The 19,196-nt window shown below is 64.7% G+C and overlaps 3 protein-coding genes across 4 annotated transcripts in view; 1 reads left to right on the top strand and 2 right to left on the bottom strand.

Annotated features, from left to right (window-relative positions):
• Window positions 1–306: 306 nt before the first annotated feature.
• Window positions 307–5,407, bottom strand: SCARA3 (scavenger receptor class A member 3). 2 transcript variants are annotated; one of them, XM_076335373.1, is made up of 6 exons: window positions 5,306–5,407; window positions 4,000–4,059; window positions 3,814–3,933; window positions 3,166–3,264; window positions 1,670–2,713; window positions 307–772 (listed from the first exon to the last, which is right to left on the bottom strand). In XM_076335373.1, the coding sequence occupies exons 1-6, from the start codon at window positions 5,310–5,312 to the stop codon at window positions 333–335; spliced, it is 1,770 nt and encodes a 589-aa protein (XP_076191488.1). In that variant the 5' UTR covers window positions 5,313–5,407; the 3' UTR covers window positions 307–332. The 2 variants fall into 2 exon arrangements, with proteins under 2 accessions (XP_076191488.1, XP_076191487.1); XM_076335372.1 differs by having other exon boundaries at window positions 3,814–4,059.
• A 5,905-nt stretch (window positions 5,408–11,312) lies between these two features.
• Window positions 11,313–16,453, bottom strand: LOC143157658 (uncharacterized). The gene is made up of 2 exons (XM_076332495.1): window positions 16,388–16,453; window positions 11,313–15,924 (listed from the first exon to the last, which is right to left on the bottom strand). Exon 2 carries the CDS (start codon window positions 15,560–15,562, stop codon window positions 11,777–11,779), a length of 3,786 nt encoding a protein of 1,261 aa, XP_076188610.1. The 5' UTR covers window positions 15,563–15,924; window positions 16,388–16,453; the 3' UTR covers window positions 11,313–11,776.
• Window positions 16,454–17,293: 840 nt separating this feature from the next.
• CLU (clusterin) overlaps window positions 17,294–19,196 on the top strand; it is a 5,340-nt gene continuing 3,437 nt past the window's right edge. Inside the window, 2 exon segments of the mRNA XM_076332494.1 lie at window positions 17,294–17,350; window positions 18,980–19,087. Coding sequence (XP_076188609.1) covers window positions 19,003–19,087 — 85 coding nt within the window. The 5' untranslated portion in view covers window positions 17,294–17,350; window positions 18,980–19,002.

Raw genomic sequence — 19,196 nt, 5'->3', positions numbered from 1 at the left:
TGGAGGTGGCCACCGGGGGGGGGGGGGGGGGGGGGAAGGGCACAAACCAGCTGCACCCCATCCCGCGGGGATCCCCCCACCCCAGGACCGGGAATGGCCGAGCCCAGAGCCCGGAGCCGGCAGCATCCCTGAGAGCCGGGGACCAGCCCTGGACCCTCGCACTGGGGGGGACCGGGACCCCTCCGCGCCCCCGCCTGTCCTGCAAGGCTCTGCCTCGCGCCCCCGCGGGGGATGCTCTGGGGATCCGGGGTGGGGGGGGGCGGCGGTGGGGACCCCCCCCATCCCCATGCCAGCTCAGCCGCCCTGGTGCCCTGGCTGGCAGCAAGGCTGGGTTACTGTCCTGGGGGGCCGGGGGGGCCCGGCAGCCCCGGGGGACCTTGCAAACCAGGGTCTCCCTTGGGCCCCGTAGGGCCAGCCTGGCCCACAGCCCCGGGGGTCCCAGGGAGTCCCGGTTTGCCCTGCAAGCCAGGGGGTCCCACTGGCCCCGGCACCCCGGCCGGCCCCGGGGGGCCGGGGTCTCCCTTGGGTCCCCCCTGTCCCCGGGAGCCGGATTGCCCGAAGCTGCCCTTGGCACCCTTGAGGCCGGGGAAGCCTTTCAAGCCCAGGAGACCCCTTTCGCCCTGGGGACCAGGGGGTCCCGGGGGGCCGGGGGGGCCCTGGGGTCCCGGCGAGCCCAGGCTGCCCACGTCGCCCTTCTCTCCTTCGCTTCCTGGGGGGCCCTTGACGCCCACGTCGCCCTTGAGGCCGCGGGGGCCCGGGAGGCCCGGCACACCTGGGGGGGGAGAGGAGGGGGTGAATAGGAAGCACAGGAGGGGCAGCACCCCAAAGCAGGGAGAGAGGGAGATGCCCCAGCCCTGCAGACCTTGCTAAGACCAGGATCAGCTGAGCCTGGCTCCCCCGGCCCTGCAGACCTTGCTAAGACCAGGATCAGCTGAGCCTGGCTCCCCCGGCCCTGCAGACCTTGCTAAGACCAGGATCAGCTGAGCCTGGCTCCCCCAGCCCTGCAGACCTTGCTTGGGCTCCACTGCCTGGGGGCATGGTGTCATGGGGGCCACTGCAGGGCTCCCCCAAAACCAGGCTCATTAATTAGGGCAGCCCTGTAACGATGCAGATGTGGTTGCCATATGGCTCCAGGCTGGGTGGTCTCTAGCGGAGCAGGAAGCTGCCGGGGTGCCGGTGGGCTCCGTGGAGCCGGGGGTGGAGCCGGGACAGCCCTGCTGCTCCCCTGGGTGGATGGAGATGTCCCCAGGCCACCTGAGCCACCGGGAGAAGCTTTGGGCATCCTCGTCCAGGGGCAGCCATGCCCTCTCCACCAGGAGGGGTCACTGGCACCTTCCAGCCGTGCTGGAAGGACATGGGTCACCTCCCCGCTGTCCTCGTCCCCCCCACGCAGGGACAGCTCTGCAAGCCGAGTGCGCGCAGCTCCATCCCCAGGACAGCTCTGCATCCGTGGGCAAGTGTCTGCGGTGCCTTTGTGTGCATCCCAACACCGCCTTGCCCTCGGCAATGGTGGTTTGGGTCCTCCACGGTGCAGGACGCTCCCAAGGAGCCCAGATCCCGCCGTGCTCAGCCACAGAAGAAACAGCCCCCAAAATCACCTGCCGAACACGCCTGGCCCCAACCCATCCCCGGGCAGGGCTTAGGCTGTGCCCACCAGGATGCGCCTCACCTCGTAAGATGGTGAAGTTTTTCAGCATCTCCCCATGCCGGACGTCCACCACCTTCATCTCCTCCATGACCATGGACAGGTTGCGGATGTCAAAGTCCAGCCGGGCGCTGAGTAGGCTGTAACGCTCCCGCAGCAGGTCCGTGGTGCCCTGGACCAGGCCGAGGGACTTGTTCAGGTAGTAGAGCTCCTCGGCGTGGGTGTGGAAGCCCAGGGTGCAGGAGAGCCGCACGTCATCCAGGTAGCGCAGCATGCTGTGGACGTGGCTGTCAGTGGCGTTGATGTTGGCGAAGATGGTGCTGATCTCGATCTCGTGGGAGGTCATGCGGCCTTCCAGGGTCTCGAAGCGCTCGGCCGTGCGGTTCTGCGTGTACCTGTTGTGGTAGCGCAAGTCGTTCATGTTCTCCTCGTGGTCATCCAGGAAGGAGGAGATGTTGTCCAGCTGCAGCTGCAGCCCCATCACCTGCAGCACCAGGTCGTGCATGCTCTCCGAGTTCTGGCCGACCTGCCGAGCCGCTGCGCCGACGCTGCCTTGGATGTTCTTCACCAGCTCGCTGGTCTTGGAGGAGGTGGCCCGCAGCCCGCCGAAGAGGCGGGTGTAGTTCTGCCACTCGGTGACGATCTTCTGCAGCATCAGCGTCTCCTCGTCCGTCTTCCTCTGGATGACCTGGATCCAGTCGGAGGTTTGCCCCAGGGTGAAGTTCATCTGCTGCATGGCTGCTCGGACATCGTAGCGCTCCTGGGCCAAACCCTTGAGAGAGTTGTCTAGCTGGGAGGTGACCACCTGCCAGCCCCCAACCTGGGCCAGGAACCGCCCCAAGCTTTCGTTGACCTGCCGGATGGAGAAGGAGCAGTTGTCCACCTCGCTGGTGATCTTGTTGCTGGTGGACGAGAGCTGGTTATGGGTCTGGGAGGTCCGGTCGAGCAGGATTTCTTGAACCAAAAGCATCTTCTGGATCTCCTCCAGCTCGCCCTGCAGCTTGGTGATCTCCTGGCCCAGCTGTCCCGTCTCGTGGCACAGGGAGCAGTTCCCCGAGGTCTTCTCATCTGAACGAAGGGCAGAGGGGTCTGTTACCCCACCCTGTCCCTCACTGGGCCTGGAGTCCCTCCCGCTGAGGACCAGAGCGGAGGAAGGAGCCTCACCATGGTCCATCCCTGCAGACCCTGGAGATGGGCACCACAGAGCCACGGTTGGGACAACCCTGATGCCACCAGCCTGTACCAGCTCCCACCCTCATCCTGCTCCTGCCACCTCTGTGCAGCAAGTTCCCCAAAAAGCCCAACACCACCAACCCCACCCTCGGGGTCGTACAGTCGTCCCTCCCCAAAATCCTGGGAGATAAGTGGGGTTTTGGCTCTGGGGGAGCCCCGGGACCTGAGAAGTGGAGATGCTTCAGCCCCTGGCTGGCAGCACCGAGCAGCTGAGGTCCGCTCAGCTGGAGGGACGCGCAGTGCCAAAGCCCGGAGAAGACCTCCAGGTCCAGGTGCGAGCGACTCACCCAACCCCTGGAGGTCCTCCTGGATGGATACGATCTTTTTCTCGTAATAGGTCTGGGCTGAGCTGATGTCGTTGGAGATGGAGTTGACTTTCTTGAACACTGCGGAGGAAAGGTGGGGGGTCAAGGGAGGTGGACAGGGGCTGGGATGTGATCGGCCCCCACACCTTTCCTCCAGGCGCGTTCCCTGGCGAGGAGGGTGGCCAGGGCTTGAAGAGTCAGGCCGGGTGGCTGGTGGGTGCTGGCTCTGTGGGGTGGGTCTCCCAAGGGTTCAGGGCTCGGCTAAGGTCTACAAAGCATCTCCAGGGGTCCGGCCCCAGGGAGCACGCCATCCCTCCGCTGAGCCTGGGAGGCTGTTTCTTGCCTGTGGAGGTGATGGGGTGGCAACCTCTGGGCTCCGGGGTGGTTCCTGAGGTCCCCGTGGGGGTAAAGCCATCCCCCAGCGAGGTGGCATCACGCACAGGGTCCCACATGCATCCCAGGGGTGGGTCAGGGGGAGCTGGATGCTCCTCTCCATGCCTGGGTGCTGAAGGTGCTTTGGGGGAGTCCCAGTATCCCCGAGGGGCTGCCCCAAGGAGGGCAGGAGGGAAGCCAGGAGGGAAGGCAGGAGAGGAGGCAGGAGCCGGACCTCCCAACCCTGCCCGTGCTCACCCAAGGCAGCCAGCACGGTCACGGCCACGATGAGGAGGATGGAGAAGATGTAGAGGACTTTGACGGCCGTCTGGAGGGAGAGGTTCTTCTGGCACCGGCTGCAGCTGGTCCGCGCCCTGCCTGAGCACAGAGAGGAAAGGATCAGGCCCTGCCGCACCCCCTGCCCACCCCGGGGGATGTCCTTACCACTCGGCCGGTAGCTGAAGGTCGGCATCTCCTCTTCCTCTCCTCCCACCGGCTCGTCTTCTGAAAGCCAACACAGGAGGGACCTGAGCTGCCTGCACCACCGGGGCCCTGCCTGCTGCCTGCCCTCTCCTGCTCCCAGCCCCGAGGATGCCGGTGGTCCCTGGGGACGCCTGCCCCGCCTCGCCGTAACCCGGTGTCCTCGGGGAAAAAGCTGGGAAGCCACGTGAGAGCCATCACTGCCACCCTCAGCTGGCCAAAGCCCAGTGGCACCAGCCCATGGGGACACGTCCCCGCTCAGAGACCATAAACTCGGGGAAATTTGGTTGAATTTGGCCAAAAAGCGGGTGATGGAGAAGCTGACGGCTCCTGGCTCCCAGCCCCGAGGGGCTTTGTGGCTTCCCAGCCCCTTCTTGCAAAAATCATGGGAGCAAAAAAAACCCATGTGCCGCCCCAGCCGGCACCCAGCCCGGACCCCCAGCCCGGCAGGGGACAAGTTGGGGTGCTCCCGCGGGGTAGGAAACGCCGTGGGCTGGATCCCACCCGTGGCTCCGGCACAGGGGATGCGCTCGGCGCCAGTACCCGAACCCGAAGGTGCCTGGGGCGGGGGGACGGTGCCTCCCTCCCTGGTTCCCCAAAGCTCCCTGGGAGCTGTGCCGTGTCCGAGAGCCCCCCGCAGCCCCCCGTCAGCCCAGCCACCCCCTGCCCGGGGCCTCCCCGACCTCGCTGGCAGAAGGAGGGTTTCCAGCCGGGGGTGCCGCAGGGGGGCTGCAGGCACGGCCAGAGTGACCGCGGCACCGGCATCCCCTGCTTTATACAGCCCGGCCTCCCCCACACAAAGGCGGGCGGGGGGCAGGAGAGGGGCTGCGGGTTGGGGGGCTCGCTGGGTCTGAGGCAGCGGCGGTTCCCTCCATCGTCCCTGGCACGGCCCTTCGCTTTTCGGCTGCCCCAAATTTTGCTTTTCTGTCCCACGAAGTCAACAAGTGATGAGCTCTGAGCAAGCGGGGGGAAGCGCTGCCGCTGGTCTGGGAGCCCTGGAATCCAACCCCCCCCCGCGGCCCCTCTTGCCCCCTCACACCGATGTGGGGGTCCCTGGCCATGGCCGAAGCCGGCTCAGCCCCCGGCTGTGGGGAGATGCTGCCCGTGGCGAGGAGGGATGCGGTGGGATTTGAGGGGTGCCGGCTGCCCCCCAGCTCCGCTGCCCGCTCGTGCACGGCCGTCCCCTCCTGTCCCCCGTGCCACCGGCCCCTCTCCTCTCCCCACGGCTCCAACGCCCCCCTCCCCCCCCCCCAGGCAGCCCCCCACTCACCTCTCATAGCCCCCGAGCTGGGGGGGCGGTGGGTGCAATCCTGCACCGACCCAGGCCTCACCGCCCCGGTTCCTGCATCCGCCCCGGCACGTCTCTTCCCAGCGAGCGTCAGCGGGCGGCCAGCATGGCTGGGGCTGCTCCCCCCAACCCCCCCCCCGCCGGCCCCCCGCTCCCAAAACTTCCTGGGGAGCTTTCAAAAGCAACCGCGGCGGTGGAGCATCCCCACGGCTGCCCGCTCGCCCATGGCCTCTGCCCACGCGGGATGGGGACGGGTGACGGGTGACGGCAGAGCCCGGCCGGGCTGGACGCCGGCCACTGAAAGGCGAGGCGCTGGGATATGTGCTGGAGAAGAAAGGCTGGTCCCGCGCCCGCCCTCCTTCCCTCCAGCCCTAATGACTAACAAATGTCCGACCGACGCCGTGCCGTGCCGTGCCGTGCCGCGCCGGCCTCGCACGGTGGCATTTGGGGGGCCTGGGGTCTGGGGAAGGGGCCCTGGTCTGGGGAGGGGGTCCTGGTCTAAGGACAGCAGGGCTTGGGAGCCTGATGTAGGGAGATGAGGGGCTGGGGTCAGGCTTTGGGGTTTGGGTACATGCGTCTGGGTCAGGGACACGGGGAGATGGGTCTGGGGTCCCGGGGTGTGGCCCCTGGATCTGGGTCAGGGACATGGGGAGATGGGTCTGGGGTCCTGGGTATGGCCCATGGGTCTGGGTCAGGGATATGGGGTGCTGTGGTTTGGGGTCTGGGGTCCTGCTCTGGGCCCCCCGTTCTGGGTCAAGGACACGGGGTGCTGTGGTTTGGGGTCTGGGGTCCTGCCTGGGACCCAGGGTGCTGTGATTTGGCTCCCGACTTCTGGTTTGGAGCGGTGGTCCCAGGTCAGAGACATGGGACAGGGGTCCCGTGCGGGTCAGGGACGTTCAGGGTTCCTTGCTGAGACCCCCTCCCCACCGAGGCTTTTGTGTCGGGCTGCTGCTGCCCTCTGCCGAGTCCCGGCCGGGCTCCCGGGCCAGCCTTCCTCCCCACACAACCTCCTTCCTCCTCCAAGGGTCCCTGGTCACCGCTGGGACACTGTGGGGGGGGTCCAGCCAGCCAAACCTCCGCCACTTCTGCAGCAGCCCCCCTGCTTGCTCCAGCCCAGGCCTGCCCTTCTCATCCAGGTTATATTAATATCCGTTGTATTTGAGAAGTCGTGGCAGTCCGGTGAAGTTCTCACTGACTGGGAAAGGGGAAACATCACCCCCAGTTTTAAAAAGGGAAAAAAGGAAGACCCGGGGAACTACAGGCCAGTCAGTCTCACCTCTGTGCCTGGGAACATCATGGAGCAGATCCTCCTGGAAGCTCTGCTAAGGCACATGGAGGACAGGGAGGTGATTCGAGACAGCCAGCATGGCTTCACCAAGGGCAAGTCCTGCCTGACCAACCTAGTGGCCTTCTATGATGGAGCGACTGCATCAGTGGACACGGGAAGGGCCACAGATGTCGTCTGTCTGGATGACTGTAAGGCCTTTGACACGGTCCCCCACAACATCTCTCTCTCTAAACTGGAGAGATACGGATTTGATGGGTGGACTGTCTGGTGGATGAGGAATTGGCTGCATGGTCGCATCCAGAGGGTAGTGGTCAACGGCTCAATGTCCAGATGGAGACCAGTGACGAGTGGTGTCCCTCAGGGGTCCGTACTGGGACCAGTGCTGTTTAATATCTTCATCAGTGACATAGACAGTGGGATCGAGTGCACCCTCAGCAAGTTTGCAGATGACACCAAGCTGAGCGGTGCGGTCAACACACCAGAGAGACGGGATGCCATCCAGAGGGACCTGGACAAGCTGGAGAAGTGGGCCCGTGTGAACCTCATGAGGTTCAACAAGGCCAAGTGCAAGGTCCTGCACCTGGGTCGGGGCAACCCCCAGTATCAATCCAGGCTGGGGGATGAAGGGATGGAGAGCAGCCCTGCCCAGAAGGACTTGGGGGGACTGGTGGGTGAAAAGCTGGACATGAGCCGGCAATGTGCGCTCGCAGCCCAGAAGGACAATCGTACCCTGGGCTGCACCACCAGCAGCGTGGCCAGCAGGTCGAGGGAGGGGATTCTGCCCCTCTGCTCTGCTCTGCTGAGACCCCTCCTGCAGCACTGCGTCCAGCTCTGGGGTCCTCAGCACGGGAAAGACATGGACCTGTTGGAGCGGGTCCAGAGGAGGGACATGAGGATGACCAGAGGGCTGGAACACCTCTGCTATGGAGAAAGGCTGAGGGAGTTGGGGTCGTTCAGCCTGGAGAAGAGAAGGCTCCGGGGAGACCTTATTGCAGCCTGTCAGTACTTAAAGGGGGTGTGAGAGACTGAAAGAGTCAATGTCTCAAACATTGTAGTAAAACAAGTCACGGTCTGCATAGCAGCGATAAACCTTAAACGAGGGGTCAGATAACCCAGGATGCGGAGGGTGCACCGGAGGGTGCGCGGTTCCATGTTCTGATAAGCCTGGCATGACAACACAGCACGTATGGCCAGAGGTCATACGGAGTTCATTTGAGGAAGGGGCCCACGACCACCCCCCCCGCCCCCAACGGTGCCTGCACAAAGGATCAGGAGCTACGTGACTCCCCGAGAGGTGGGAACCAGACTACAAAAGGCACAACTCCAAGGAGCCGCGCGCGCACCCATCACCGGAGGATTGCCACGTCCGTCATCGTCATCGCGGGATCCAAGGGTGGTGATCGCCCTCTCTCTCTCCTTTTCTTCTCTTTCCTTTCCTTCTTATAAATGCCTCAATAGAATCCACGCCGCCTATTATTACGCTTTCCAAGTTTCAGTTGCATGCTCCAAAAATAAAGCATTTAATTGATCGCCTGGTGTCGTTTCACCTTAATTTAGCCCAAGGGAATCACGAAACCGCTACGACCCCCTGAGTCACCCAGTCTGGGTCGTAACAGGGGGCTTACAAGAGAGATGGGGACAGACTTTTTAGCAGGGCCTGTAGCAACAGGACAAGGGGGAATGGCTTTAAACGAAAAGAGGGGAGATTCAGACTGGATATAAGGAAGAAATTGTTTATGCTGAGGGTGGTGAGAGACTGGCCCAGGTTGCCCAGAGAGGTGGTGGATGCCCCATCCCTGGAAACATTCCAGGTCAGGCTGGACGGGGCTCTGAGCAACCTGCTCTAGTTGCAGATGTCCCTGCCCACGGCAGGGGGGTTGGACTAGATGGCCTTTAGAGGTCCCTTCCCACCCAAACCGTTCTGTGATTCGATGATTCTATATTGGTTGATTTTCTATAATATTCCCCCTACCAGTGCCTGTCTGCCTCTTCTCACTCGGACGTGGCTCCTGGACATCCCCATCCCATGTTTTTGGGTCCCAGAGCCTCTCCCTCACTCCCCCCTGGCCATTTCTGGGAGCATTTTTGGGGTCCCTCTGCTCCGTCCCCAGGCTTTCCCCACCACGTTGTACCGGAGAACATGCCAAGGCCTATCACGATAATTTTTTAATCGCCAGAGCCCCACAAGTGATGCTCCTGCAGCGGTTGTGTCCTTCGATGCCCCAGCCCATGGCATCCTTTCGGGGTTCATGAGGTGGCTGCCGGAGGATGCTTGCTGGTAGCTGAGGTCTTCTTCCCACCATCCTCATCCTCGGCGGCTGTAGTTTGCTGCTCTTCCTCAGCCCGTTCAGGCCGTCCCTGATGACTCACGGCTGGTGGAGCCGATCCAGAGATGTCCAACTCAGCCGATCCCGTCTTCCTTTGGCTGCAGCTATTTTAACCGCCGCCTTGCTACGGGATTTACCAGCCGGCTAAATGCTGGTGCTAAATCAGCGGCGGGGTTGCTGTCTTGCATCTGTCCTGACTCAGCGTTTGGGCTGCCGGCTTGCCGCAGAAGCACTAAATATGCGCTAAATATAAGCACAGGGAACTACAGGCCAGTCAGCCTCACCTCTGTGCCTGGGAAGATCATGGAACAGATCCTCCTGGAAGCTCTGCTAAGGCACATGGAGGACAGGGAGGTGATTCAAGACAGCCAGCATGGCTTCACCAAGGGCAAGTCCTGCCTGACCAACCTAGTGGCCTTCTATGATGGAGCGACTGCATCAGTGGACACGGGAAGGGCCACAGATGTCGTCTGTCTGGATGACTGTAAGGCCTTTGACACGGTCCCCCACAACATCTCTCTCTCTAAACTGGAGAGATACGGATTTGATGGGTGGATTGTTTGGTGGATGAGGAATTGGCTGCATGGTCGCATCCAGAGGGTAGTGGTCAACGGCTCAATGTCCAGATGGAGACCAGTGACAAGTGGTGTCCCTCAGGGGTCCGTACTGGGACCGGTGCTGTTTAATATCTTCATCAGTGACATAGACAGTGGGATCGAGTGCACCCTCAGCAAGTTTGCAGATGACACCAAGCTGAGCGGTGCGGTCGACACGCCAGAGGGACGGGATGCCATCCAGAGGGACCTGGACAAGCTGGAGAAGTGGGCCCGTGTGAACCTCATGAGGTTTAACAAGGCCAAGGGCAAGGTCCTGCCCCTGGGTCGGGGCAACCCCCGGTATCAATCCAGGCCGGGGGATGAAGGGATGGAGAGCAGCCCTGCCCAGAAGGACTTGGGGGGACTGGTGGGTGAAAAGCTGGACATGAGCTGGCAATGTGCTCTCGCAGCCCAGAAGGCCAATCGTATCCTGGGCTGCACCACCAGCAGCGTGGCCAGCAGGTCGAGGGAGGGGATTCTGCCCCTCTGCTCTGCTCTGCTGAGACCCCCCCTGCAGCACTGCGTCCAGCTCTGGGGTCCTCAGCACGGGAAAGACACGGACCTGTTGGAGCGGGTCCAGAGGAGGGACACGAGGATGATCAGGGGGATGGAACACCTCTGCTATGGAGAAAGGCTGAGAGAGTTGAGGTCGTTCAGCCTGGAGAAGAGAAGGCTCCGGGGAGACCTTACTGCAGCCTGTCAGTACTTAAAGGGGGCTTATAAAAAAGATGGGGACAGACTTTTTAGCAGGGCCTGTTGTGACAGGACAAGGGGGAATGGCTTTAAACTAAAGGGGGGGAGATTCAGACTAGGTAGAAGGAAGAAATCGTTTACACTGAGGGTGGTGAAGCACTGGCCCAGGTTGCCCAGAGAGGTGGTGGATGCCCCATCCCTGGAAACATTCCAGGTCAGGCTGGACGGGGCTCTGAGCAACCTGCTCTAGTTGCAGATGTCCCTGCCCACGGCAGGGGGGTTGGACTAGATGACCTTTAGAGGTCCCTTCCCACCCAAACCATTCTGTGATTCTATGATTCTATAAATATACTTCTGCTGGGGTGGCAGATGGGTCCCTGCCATGAGTCCCTGGGCTACCAGCCCCTGGGCTACGTGCCGCGCACCGGATCCTGCCATCAAGTGCAGCTCTTTGTTTGGGGGTCCCCAGGTGAGCCCACAGCTCCCACCTCACTGCTCCTTTGGCTTCAACCAGCTTATGGACCAGAGCTTGGGGTTCCCAGGGTCTGTGCACCCACAGGGCTTGTGGTCGCCCTCCACTGCCTTCATCATTTGGTTTAATGGTTGGACTCGACGACCTTAAGGGTCTTTTCCAACCTAAATGATTCTATGATTTCTATGATTTTAAGTAGCAGAGGGGCTTGGAGAGCTATAACCTGAGAACCACCAGGAAAGATGGAGGATACGGACCCACAACCCTTTGAAGACCATGAGGAGCATCAGATGATCACCTGGAGGTCACTAACTGGGGTTGAGACTCCGGTGTTGGACACTGGTGGCTCCTCTCTCCTCCTCCACCGCTCCCAAAGGCTGCTGAGCCTCGAGATGTGATTCCCTGGTGTTGCGGGTGAACTCCCGTGGGCAGCGGAGTGTGAGAAGCAGAAAAGGCCTTGACGCTGTGCAAGCACTGCGATAACTAAAGCATCCCTCTGTTATCAACGCTGTTCTCACCCCAAATCCAAACCACATTCTTCTATGAAGAATTTAACTCTATCCCAGCCAAACCCAGTACAGAAAGGAAGAGGAAAAGCAAGAAACCTTGTGGGTCGAGATAAAAATTGTTTAATAAATGAAGGAGAAGTGGAAAAAGAGGGAAAGAAAATAAAGAAATCAGAGCAAGTGATGCGAACGCCATCGCTCACCATCTCCCACGGTCCCGAGCAAAAGCTGGCCCAGCCCCCCCGAGCCCCGCAGGACTGGGGATGGCAACACCATCCCAGTGCTCCCAGCGCTGTTGGGGTCACAGCTGGAGAGCCCAGCACCGTGCTGGATGCTATGAAAAAACCCAACTCCATCCCAGTCAAAACCAGTATACCCAGCAAGTCTTCCCTCCCTGCGCTTGAACGCCATAGCAAGAAGCGGTTGCGCATCGCGTAGCCCTGCCTAAAAGCTCCCCAGTCCTGCCAACCCCCCCCCCCCCGCCAAGCCCAGTACACCCATTTTCTCCCCAAACCATGATAGACAACACACACACAGACAGCAATCTCATGGAGGAGCCGGGGGGCTACGGTCACGGAGCATCCCCCTCCGGGCAGCCCCTCAGCAGCGCGGCTTCGGTCCGGTGCTTGTAGCCGGCCCCGTCCTCCTGCAGCCGGCTGAGCCAGGGGAGGACATTGCCCTGGGGGCAGACGCCCCCCTCGCATCCCCACCGCATCTCCAATGGGAAACCAAAAATAATTTGGTACGGGGTTAGCACCGCTTCCTGCGCCCATACGGACCTGATCCCCGCCAGGATCAAGGGGAGCATCTTCGCCCACTCTTTGCCGGCCCCCTGGGCCAGCCGCTGCAGGGCTGCCGTGGCCGGTCCCGCCTGGCCGGACTGCAGGATGTCCCACGGGAGCTCCGCGCCGGATGCCGCCATCACCAGCCACACGGGATCCCGGAGGAAGCGTGGCACATGCGGCGAACGGATGGCACGAGGAGTCCCGTACCGTGCAAAAACCTCCTCGCGGAGCACCTCGGCCATCTCCTCCGCCGTCCTCTCCCGCATCGGGAAGGCTTCCACCCACCCCGAAAACTCATCCTCCACCACCAAGAGGGAGCGGTGCCCCTCCTCGGTCTCGGGGAGGCCGCTGATGTAGCCCAGCTGGAGCTGCGACCACGGCCCCTCTGCCCGCTGGGGCAGCACCTTGCCTGCTCCGTCCCCCCCTGCAGCACAGTTCAGGCAGTTCTGCACCCAGCGGGCCACCTGCCCGCTGTCACCTTCCCAGGGCGCAACCTGCCGCACCCTTGCCAGGGTCCCCTGCACCCCCTCGTGCAACCAGCTATGACACTGGGCGATTATTTCTTGCTTTTCGTGCTTCGAAGGCTCCCAGATTTGCTGGCTGCTCACGGCTCTGCCAGACATCGCCCTGGCCCTCCTGCCCACTTTCTGGCTCCACTCCCTCTCCTCCGGGTCCTCGCTCCCATCCCCTCCCACGTACCTGATGTGCAGCATCCCTGGGTTGGCGTGGACCCACTGCAGGACGCTCGGCCATGGACCCTCGCTGGGGCTCGCCCATGGCCCCCGCTCCCACTTGCCGACCTGGCTTTGCAACCTCTCCACCAAGGACCAGCAGCCGGTGTACAAATAGAGGGGCGAGGAGCATCGGTGACGGCGCAGGAGCTGCCCGAGGGCCACCAGCTCCGCGTCCGGCACCGAACCGCCCTCGGCCACCCCCAGCAGCCACCGCTCTTCCAGGTTGGCCGCAGCAAAGCCGACGGAGCAAACCTTCTCGCTGGCTGTGAACCACACGTTGGCCTTGGGGACGTGGGAGGGCAGCAGCCGCAGGGGGGGAGCGGCAGGGACTGGGGTGCCGGGGGGGTGTCTCCTCTCAGGCTGGGGTCCCCTTGCCATCGCCCCCCCGTTCACCAGCAGCAGAGTCCACCGCGCCGGGTGCGGGTTTGTCCCACGGGACCCCAACGCTTCGCCCCATAGGAGATACTTCCAAGGGGAATGGGGCATCTGGATGAGGATGGGGGCCGGCCCCGTGAGGGTCTTGAATGCCTGCACGGCCCAGACCGCCGCCAGGCACCCCTTCTCCTGCGGCAGGTAGGAGACCCTGTGGTCCTTCAGGATGCGGGAGCTGTGTCCTACCGGGACCAGCCGGCCCCGTTCATCCTCCTGCAGCAAGGCGGCTCCTACCACCTCTCTGCTGGTTGTTAACCTGATAACGAAGGGCTGGGACTTATCGGGGAATCGCAGGGTGGGTGCTGCCAGGACGGCGTGTTTCAGGCGGCTCAGCGCCTGCTCCTGCTCCGGTCCCCATTCCCATCCAACCCGCTCCGTGGTGAGGCGGTGGAGCGGCCGGGCCAGCTCCCAGTAGCCGGGGATGTGATCCTGCAAAGAGCCAAACTGCCCGAGCAGCGAGCGGAGGCTGTGGACATCCCACGGGCAGGGCGCTTTGCTGATGGCCTCCAGCTTGCTGGCCTGGATCTCTCTCCCCTCGGCCCCGATTGTCATCCCCAGGTAGTCCACCTTGGGCTGGACGAGCTGCGCCTTCTCAAACTTGGCTTTAAAGCCTGTTTTTTGGATCAGCTTCAGGACTCTCCTCGTTCGGGCTTTGGTTTCCTTTTGGCTTTTCCCAGCGATGAGGATGTCATCGACGTAGGAAAAAACCCAAGGTTGATCTCCTCGGGCCAGCTGGGACAACATCTGAGCCACCCGCCGGTGCACAATGGAGGTGGTGCTGTGAAAGCCCTGGGGCAGCCGGGTGAAGAGGTACTGCTGGTCCCAGAAGGTGAAGGCAAACCTGGCTCTGGAGCCTGCTGCCAAGGGGATGGCGAAGGAGGAGTTCGCTAGATCCACCACCGAGAAATACCTGCTCTCGGGGCTGAGGGTTGCGACGAGCTTGGTCCTGTCCAGGACCACCGGAGCCACCGTCATGGGGGTGGCCCTGTTGACAGCTTTGCAATTCAGCGTCAGGCGCCACGTCCTCCCGTTGGCCTTTCGGATGGGCCATAAAGGGCTATTGGAGGAAGAGATGCCTTTCACCACCACGCCACCATCCAGCAGGTCCTGCAGGATGCTCGCCACCGCGTCTTCCACGTCTGCTGGAAATGGGGGTTGCCACTGGAAGGGCACCGGTGCCCCGCTCACCTCCTCCTCCTCGGACACCAGCCCACAGTCCATCTCGTATTGCGCCCACACGTCCGGGAATTCCTCCCTCCACTGCTCTTTGCTCTTGACCATCATGAGACAGACCATCGCTGCGGGCCTAGGAAGAGCTGGTGGATCTCCCTGCTCCAGGAGGTCATCATCAGGGTCCTCCCAGATCTGCTCGTTCCCAAATGGCTCCGGCATGGCGGGCAGGTGCTGATCATCCCCGTACACGGTCCCACCGATGGAGATGGGGTCGTCGTGGTACACGGCAAGGTCCTGCAGCCGCAGGCGCTGATGCACCGTGGTGACGTCCGCACGGGTGTCCACCAAAGCACCCACCTCCTCTGAGCTACCCACCCGGGCTCTCGCCACCCCCTGCCCTTGCTCCTGCCGGTCGCTCTCGTTCCCTGTCTCCATAGGGTACGTCTTGGTTTCTGTCTGCAGGCTCACCTCCATCAGCCTGACCGCCAGGTCTCTCACGGATCTCCCTTCCCACCTCGCCATGTCTTCTCCCAGGCGCTGCAGCTTCTCCCACACTTGCCTCCTCCGCTCCCCCCCAGACCTTCCCTCTGCTGACGGAGGGTTAAAGTCCTGCCCGTCCCCTCGAGGGATGGTGGCAGCATCCTTGTCTTCCACCCACAACCCCAGGCTCCGGGGCGAGCCGGTGGTCCTTCCCTCCTCATCAGCGCTGGCGCCTGCCTGGACCACGGGCTGAGTTTGACCCATCTCATCCCCGTGGCCGCCACCTCCCCTCAGCACATCCCCATCCCGTGCTTCGCGCCCGACAATCACCTCATCCCAACCGTCTTCCCCAAGGCGTGGGACCGTGCTGCGGACGTTCACCGCCGTCACCAAGGCCACCTGCTCTTCCTGTTGGGCTTCCCCACCTCGGGTGGCTTTTTGGCAGTTCCCCGGCTCCTCTGGCAGCCCCGGTGCTTTCCCCTCCAGCTCGGCGCCTCTCTCGGCAGCCTGTGCCCGCATCCCGGTGGCTCTCCGGCTCTCCTTGGCTCCTTGGGAAGCCCTGCGCTGCTTGCTCCCATCCTTCAACTGTGCCACGTGCCAGAGCAAGCGCAGGGCCCTGCTCAGCCGCTGGCCTTTACCGCAGCGCCGGATCCGGCAGAACGTGGCAAACTCCTCCTCCGGGTCCCCCACCGCCGGCTGCCAGGGGACGGCATCTTCCACCCGGGGCTTGGGACCGCTCTCCTGGATAAACATCCCCAAATCCGCCGCTTGCGAGGCCGGTGGTGAGGGGAGACCCCCCTTTCCGCTTGTCCTTCCTGCTCCAGAAACAGGCCATCGCCCCGAAAACCAGGAAGGAAACTGGGTGTCACCCCGCCGGCCCCTCGCCTTCGCCTCCCACCACCACGGCACGGGGAGCAAGGGATGTCTGTCTGTGCCAGCACCGGCAGGAGCAGCAGCAAAAGGGTTACAAGGCTGCTCTGTGCCTGGGGAGGAAGAGGAAGGTTGGTCAGGCCTCTCTCAGGGGGAGGATGGCGGCAAGGTCACAGCTGAGATGGCGCCTGCTCCGGAGATGGCGCCTGCTCCGGAGACGTCCCCTTCTTCCACGTGCGGTGGGGCTGCGGGGAGCAGAGCGGGGTGTGAAGCCCTTGGAAAGGGGGGGGAGCAGGGGGCTGGGTGAAGCAGCAGCCCCCCACCCCCAGAGCCTGCACCCACCTTCCCCGCGGCCATCGCCGGCCCAGGCCAGATCCCACCCGGCCTGGGGCTCCTGAGGTGCGGATTGAGGCAGAGGGGAGAGACCCCCCACACCAGCCCCGAACGCTCCGGGGAGAGCATGCACCCCACGTCCCACCCACGGCCCCGGGAGAACACGCACCCACGTGTCCCACCCACGGTCCCGGGAAGCCTTGCACCCCCCGTGCACACGCGTGACCCGCACACGGCCCCGGCAGAACATGCACCGACATGTCCCCCGTACAGTCCCGGGAGATCGTGCACCCCCGTGCGCCCCCGTGCACACGCGTGTCCCGCAGACGGCCCCGGGAGCACACGCATCCCCGCTCCCCCACGCGTGTCCCGTACCTGGCACCCTCCCGAGCGGGCGCTGCAGCCGGGCTGGGGAGCGCTCCCGAGGCTCCGGTCCCGCGGGGCCGTGGGCGCCTCCCTCCCCCTGGCGGGGGGGGGGGGGGGGGGGAGGGGGGAAGCAGCTTCCCAGCCCCCGGGCGCCGCCCCCGCCCCTTCGCTGGGCGCCAACCAGTCCCCCCAGTTCCCGGGGCTGCGTTTTGGCACCGGGCCGCCGGCAGCAGCCGGGAAGTTGTTTATCGCCCCGGGGGGGGGCGGGAAGGAGCTGCAGTTTCGGGCTGTGGGGCCGGGGAGGGGCCATGGCCGGGAGCGGGGGGGGGGGGGGGGGGAGGGGGGAGCCGTGCCTCAGTTTCCCCCTTGGCAGTGGGGGATGTTGCAGCTCGGGGGGGGGGGGGGGGGGCGGGTGTCGCACGCAGCCCCCCGCTGGGTACGCGGCCGCGGGTGGGAAGGGGATGTCCCGTTCGCGCCAGCTCCCCGCCCCGCGACGGCAGCACCCCACGGGAGGGGGAATAGGGGTCCCCGGGGAGGGGGGTGTTTGGGGGGGGGTAATGGGATGCGCAGCGTTCGGCGAGGTTTTACCCCCCCCTCCAAGATTGCAACACCCGGGTTTGGGGTGTCCTGGGGACCCCGGGGAGGGTGCAAGGTCCCCGTCCCCCCCCCGCGCCCCAGTTTTGGGAGGGCGATGCCCACCCGCGGGGGGGGGCGTGCGAGGCGCTGCCGAGCGGCGCCGCGCCCATCCCCGGCGCCGCGCACCGGCGGGGGGGGGGGGGCGACGGGACGGGACGGAGGGGGAGCACCGGGGGGGGGGCGGGCCGGGCCGGGCCGGGGCCGGTCCCGCCGGTTCCAGAAAGCTCCGGGGCCGGAGCGGGGCGGACCCGCAGCGCCGCGGCCGGATAAATAGGGGAGGGCGGGGGCGGGCGGCCGCGGCGGAGCTCACCAGGGCAGCCGGGGTGCCAACTGCAGGTACGGGTTCCCTTCCCTTCCCTTCCCTTCCCTTCCCTTCCCTTCCCCTTCCCTTCCCTTCCCTTCCCTTCCCCTTCCCTTCCCTTCCCTTCCCTTCCCTTCCCTTCCCTTCCCTTCCCTTCCCTTCCCTTCCCTTCCCTTCCCTTCCCTTCCCTTCCCTTCCCTTCCCTTCCCTTCCCTTCCCTTCCCTTCCCTTCCCTTCCCTTCCCTTCCCTTCCCTTCCCTTCCCTTCCCTTCCCTTCCCTTCCCTTCCCTTCCCTTCCCTTCCCTTCCCTTCCCTTCCCTTCCCTTCCCTTCCCTTCCCTTCCCTTCCCTTCCCTTCCCTTCCCTTCCCTTCCCTTCCCTTCCCTTCCCTTCCCTTCCTTCCCTTCCCTTCCCTTCCCTTCCCTTCCCTTCCCTTCCCTTCCCTTCCCTTCCCTTCCCTTCCCTTCCCTGTTGGAAGACCCCCACCAGGACCCCCCCAGGCTGGGGACACAAGGGTCCCCCCCAGGGGTGATCCCTGGGGTGCCCCTGCCCTGGCTGAGGTGCAGTGGCATGGGAGGGATGGGGGCTCCATGCCTGGTTTGGGGGTGCAGGGGTCATGCCTGGGGGTCAGTCAAGGGGGGGGCCACAGCCACCTCTGGGTGTGGGGGACCCGCTGTGGGGCAGAGGGGGGGGCTGTGCGCCCTGGGGTGCCCCCCGCACCTCCAGACTGTGCTGGGGGAGGTGATGCAGCGGGCGGATGCTCATCCCATCGGGCAGGAGTTTCCCACAATGCCCTGGGCCGGGCGGGATGGAGCTGGGCTGGGCTGGGGGGGGTTATTTGGGGGGCAGTACTGGGGGGGGGGTGGGCCAGCAGTGCAGGGAGGCTGCAGCAGTGCACGCAGCCGGTGCTGCAATGGGTGCTGCAGCGGGTGCTGCAGCACTGCGGGGCACCGGGCCAGTGGTGCTGGGGGGGGGAGCCGGAGCCCCACTGCAGCTGGGCCATTGCACAACCCCGGGGGGCTGGCGGCTCCCACGCTGGGGGGGGGGAGGGGAGGGGCTGGGTGTGCCAGCGGTGGGTGCCTTGGGCATGGCACCCTTCTTGGGGGGCTGGGGTCTCTGCCGGCAGTGCCTATCCCTGCCCATCCCTGCCTGCGGCTGGCAGGAGCCCAGCCCTGTCCCGGCTTTGCCCCCCCACACCCCTTGCAGCACCCCCACCCCCCCCCCCCCAGCCCCTCTCCATCCTCCCGGGGCGGGGGGGGCCGGGGGAGAAGAAAGACAGCGCTGGCTCCCGCGGCGGGGGGGAAATCCGTGCCCGGTCACTGCCTTGGCCGCCCGCCCCGCCTGGCCCCAGGCCTGGGGCTTGTTTGTCCCGCAGGCGGGCGGGCGCGGGGGGGGGGACGGGGACGGGGACACACAGGGCTCTGCATCCCGGCCCCCCAGCCGGGGCTTCAAGCGGGACCCTGCTGCCCAGGGACCCCCTCCCGGGGATGGGCTGCAGCCCCCCGCTCCCCCGGCTAACGTGGCATTAGCTCAACCATCGCTGTGTCCCAAAAATTGTGCCGGGGGGGGGGGGGGGGGGGCTGGTCCCCGCTGCTGACTCAGAGCCCCGTGTCCGGGGTGGGGGGGGGCCGGATCCTGCTCCGAGCCCCCGCTCTGCCTGCGCAGGCAGCTGCCTCCGGGACGGGACCATGGCGCTGCTGCTGCTCTCGCTGCTCGGCCTCCTGCTCGCCTGGGAGGGGGGCCAGGCCCTCGTCCCCCCCAGCGAGCTCAAGCGTGAGTGGGGGCTGCAGGGTGGGGGGGGGGGCGGGGGGGGGCAGCCCGGGTGGGTGCCGTGGGGCGGGGCGGGCAGGGGGCCTGGCAGCACCGTGCCCAGGGCAGCGCT

This window comes from Aptenodytes patagonicus, chromosome 3, assembly GCF_965638725.1.
Source record: "Aptenodytes patagonicus chromosome 3, bAptPat1.pri.cur, whole genome shotgun sequence".
In the NCBI taxonomy this organism is placed as follows: domain Eukaryota; kingdom Metazoa; phylum Chordata; class Aves; order Sphenisciformes; family Spheniscidae; genus Aptenodytes; species Aptenodytes patagonicus.
Note: the sequence above shows the minus strand (reverse complement) of the source record. Positions and strands in the feature narration are given on the sequence as shown.

What these genes read in the sequence shown, in the direction of transcription:
- SCARA3 (XM_076335372.1), bottom strand. An exon ending in GACCGTGCTGGCTGCCTTGG is followed by an intron (nt 3,265 to 3,813) that starts GTGAGCACGGGC and finishes TTTCCTCCGCAG; the next exon opens with TGTTCAAGAAAGTCAACTCC. An exon ending in GGAGGACCTCCAGGGGTTGG is followed by an intron (nt 2,714 to 3,165) that starts GTGAGTCGCTCG and finishes CCCTTCGTTCAG; the next exon opens with ATGAGAAGACCTCGGGGAAC.
- LOC143157658 (XM_076332495.1), bottom strand. Translation starts at nt 15,562, where the DNA reads ATGTTTATCCAGGAGAGCGGTCCCAAGCCCCGGGTGGAAGATGCCGTC.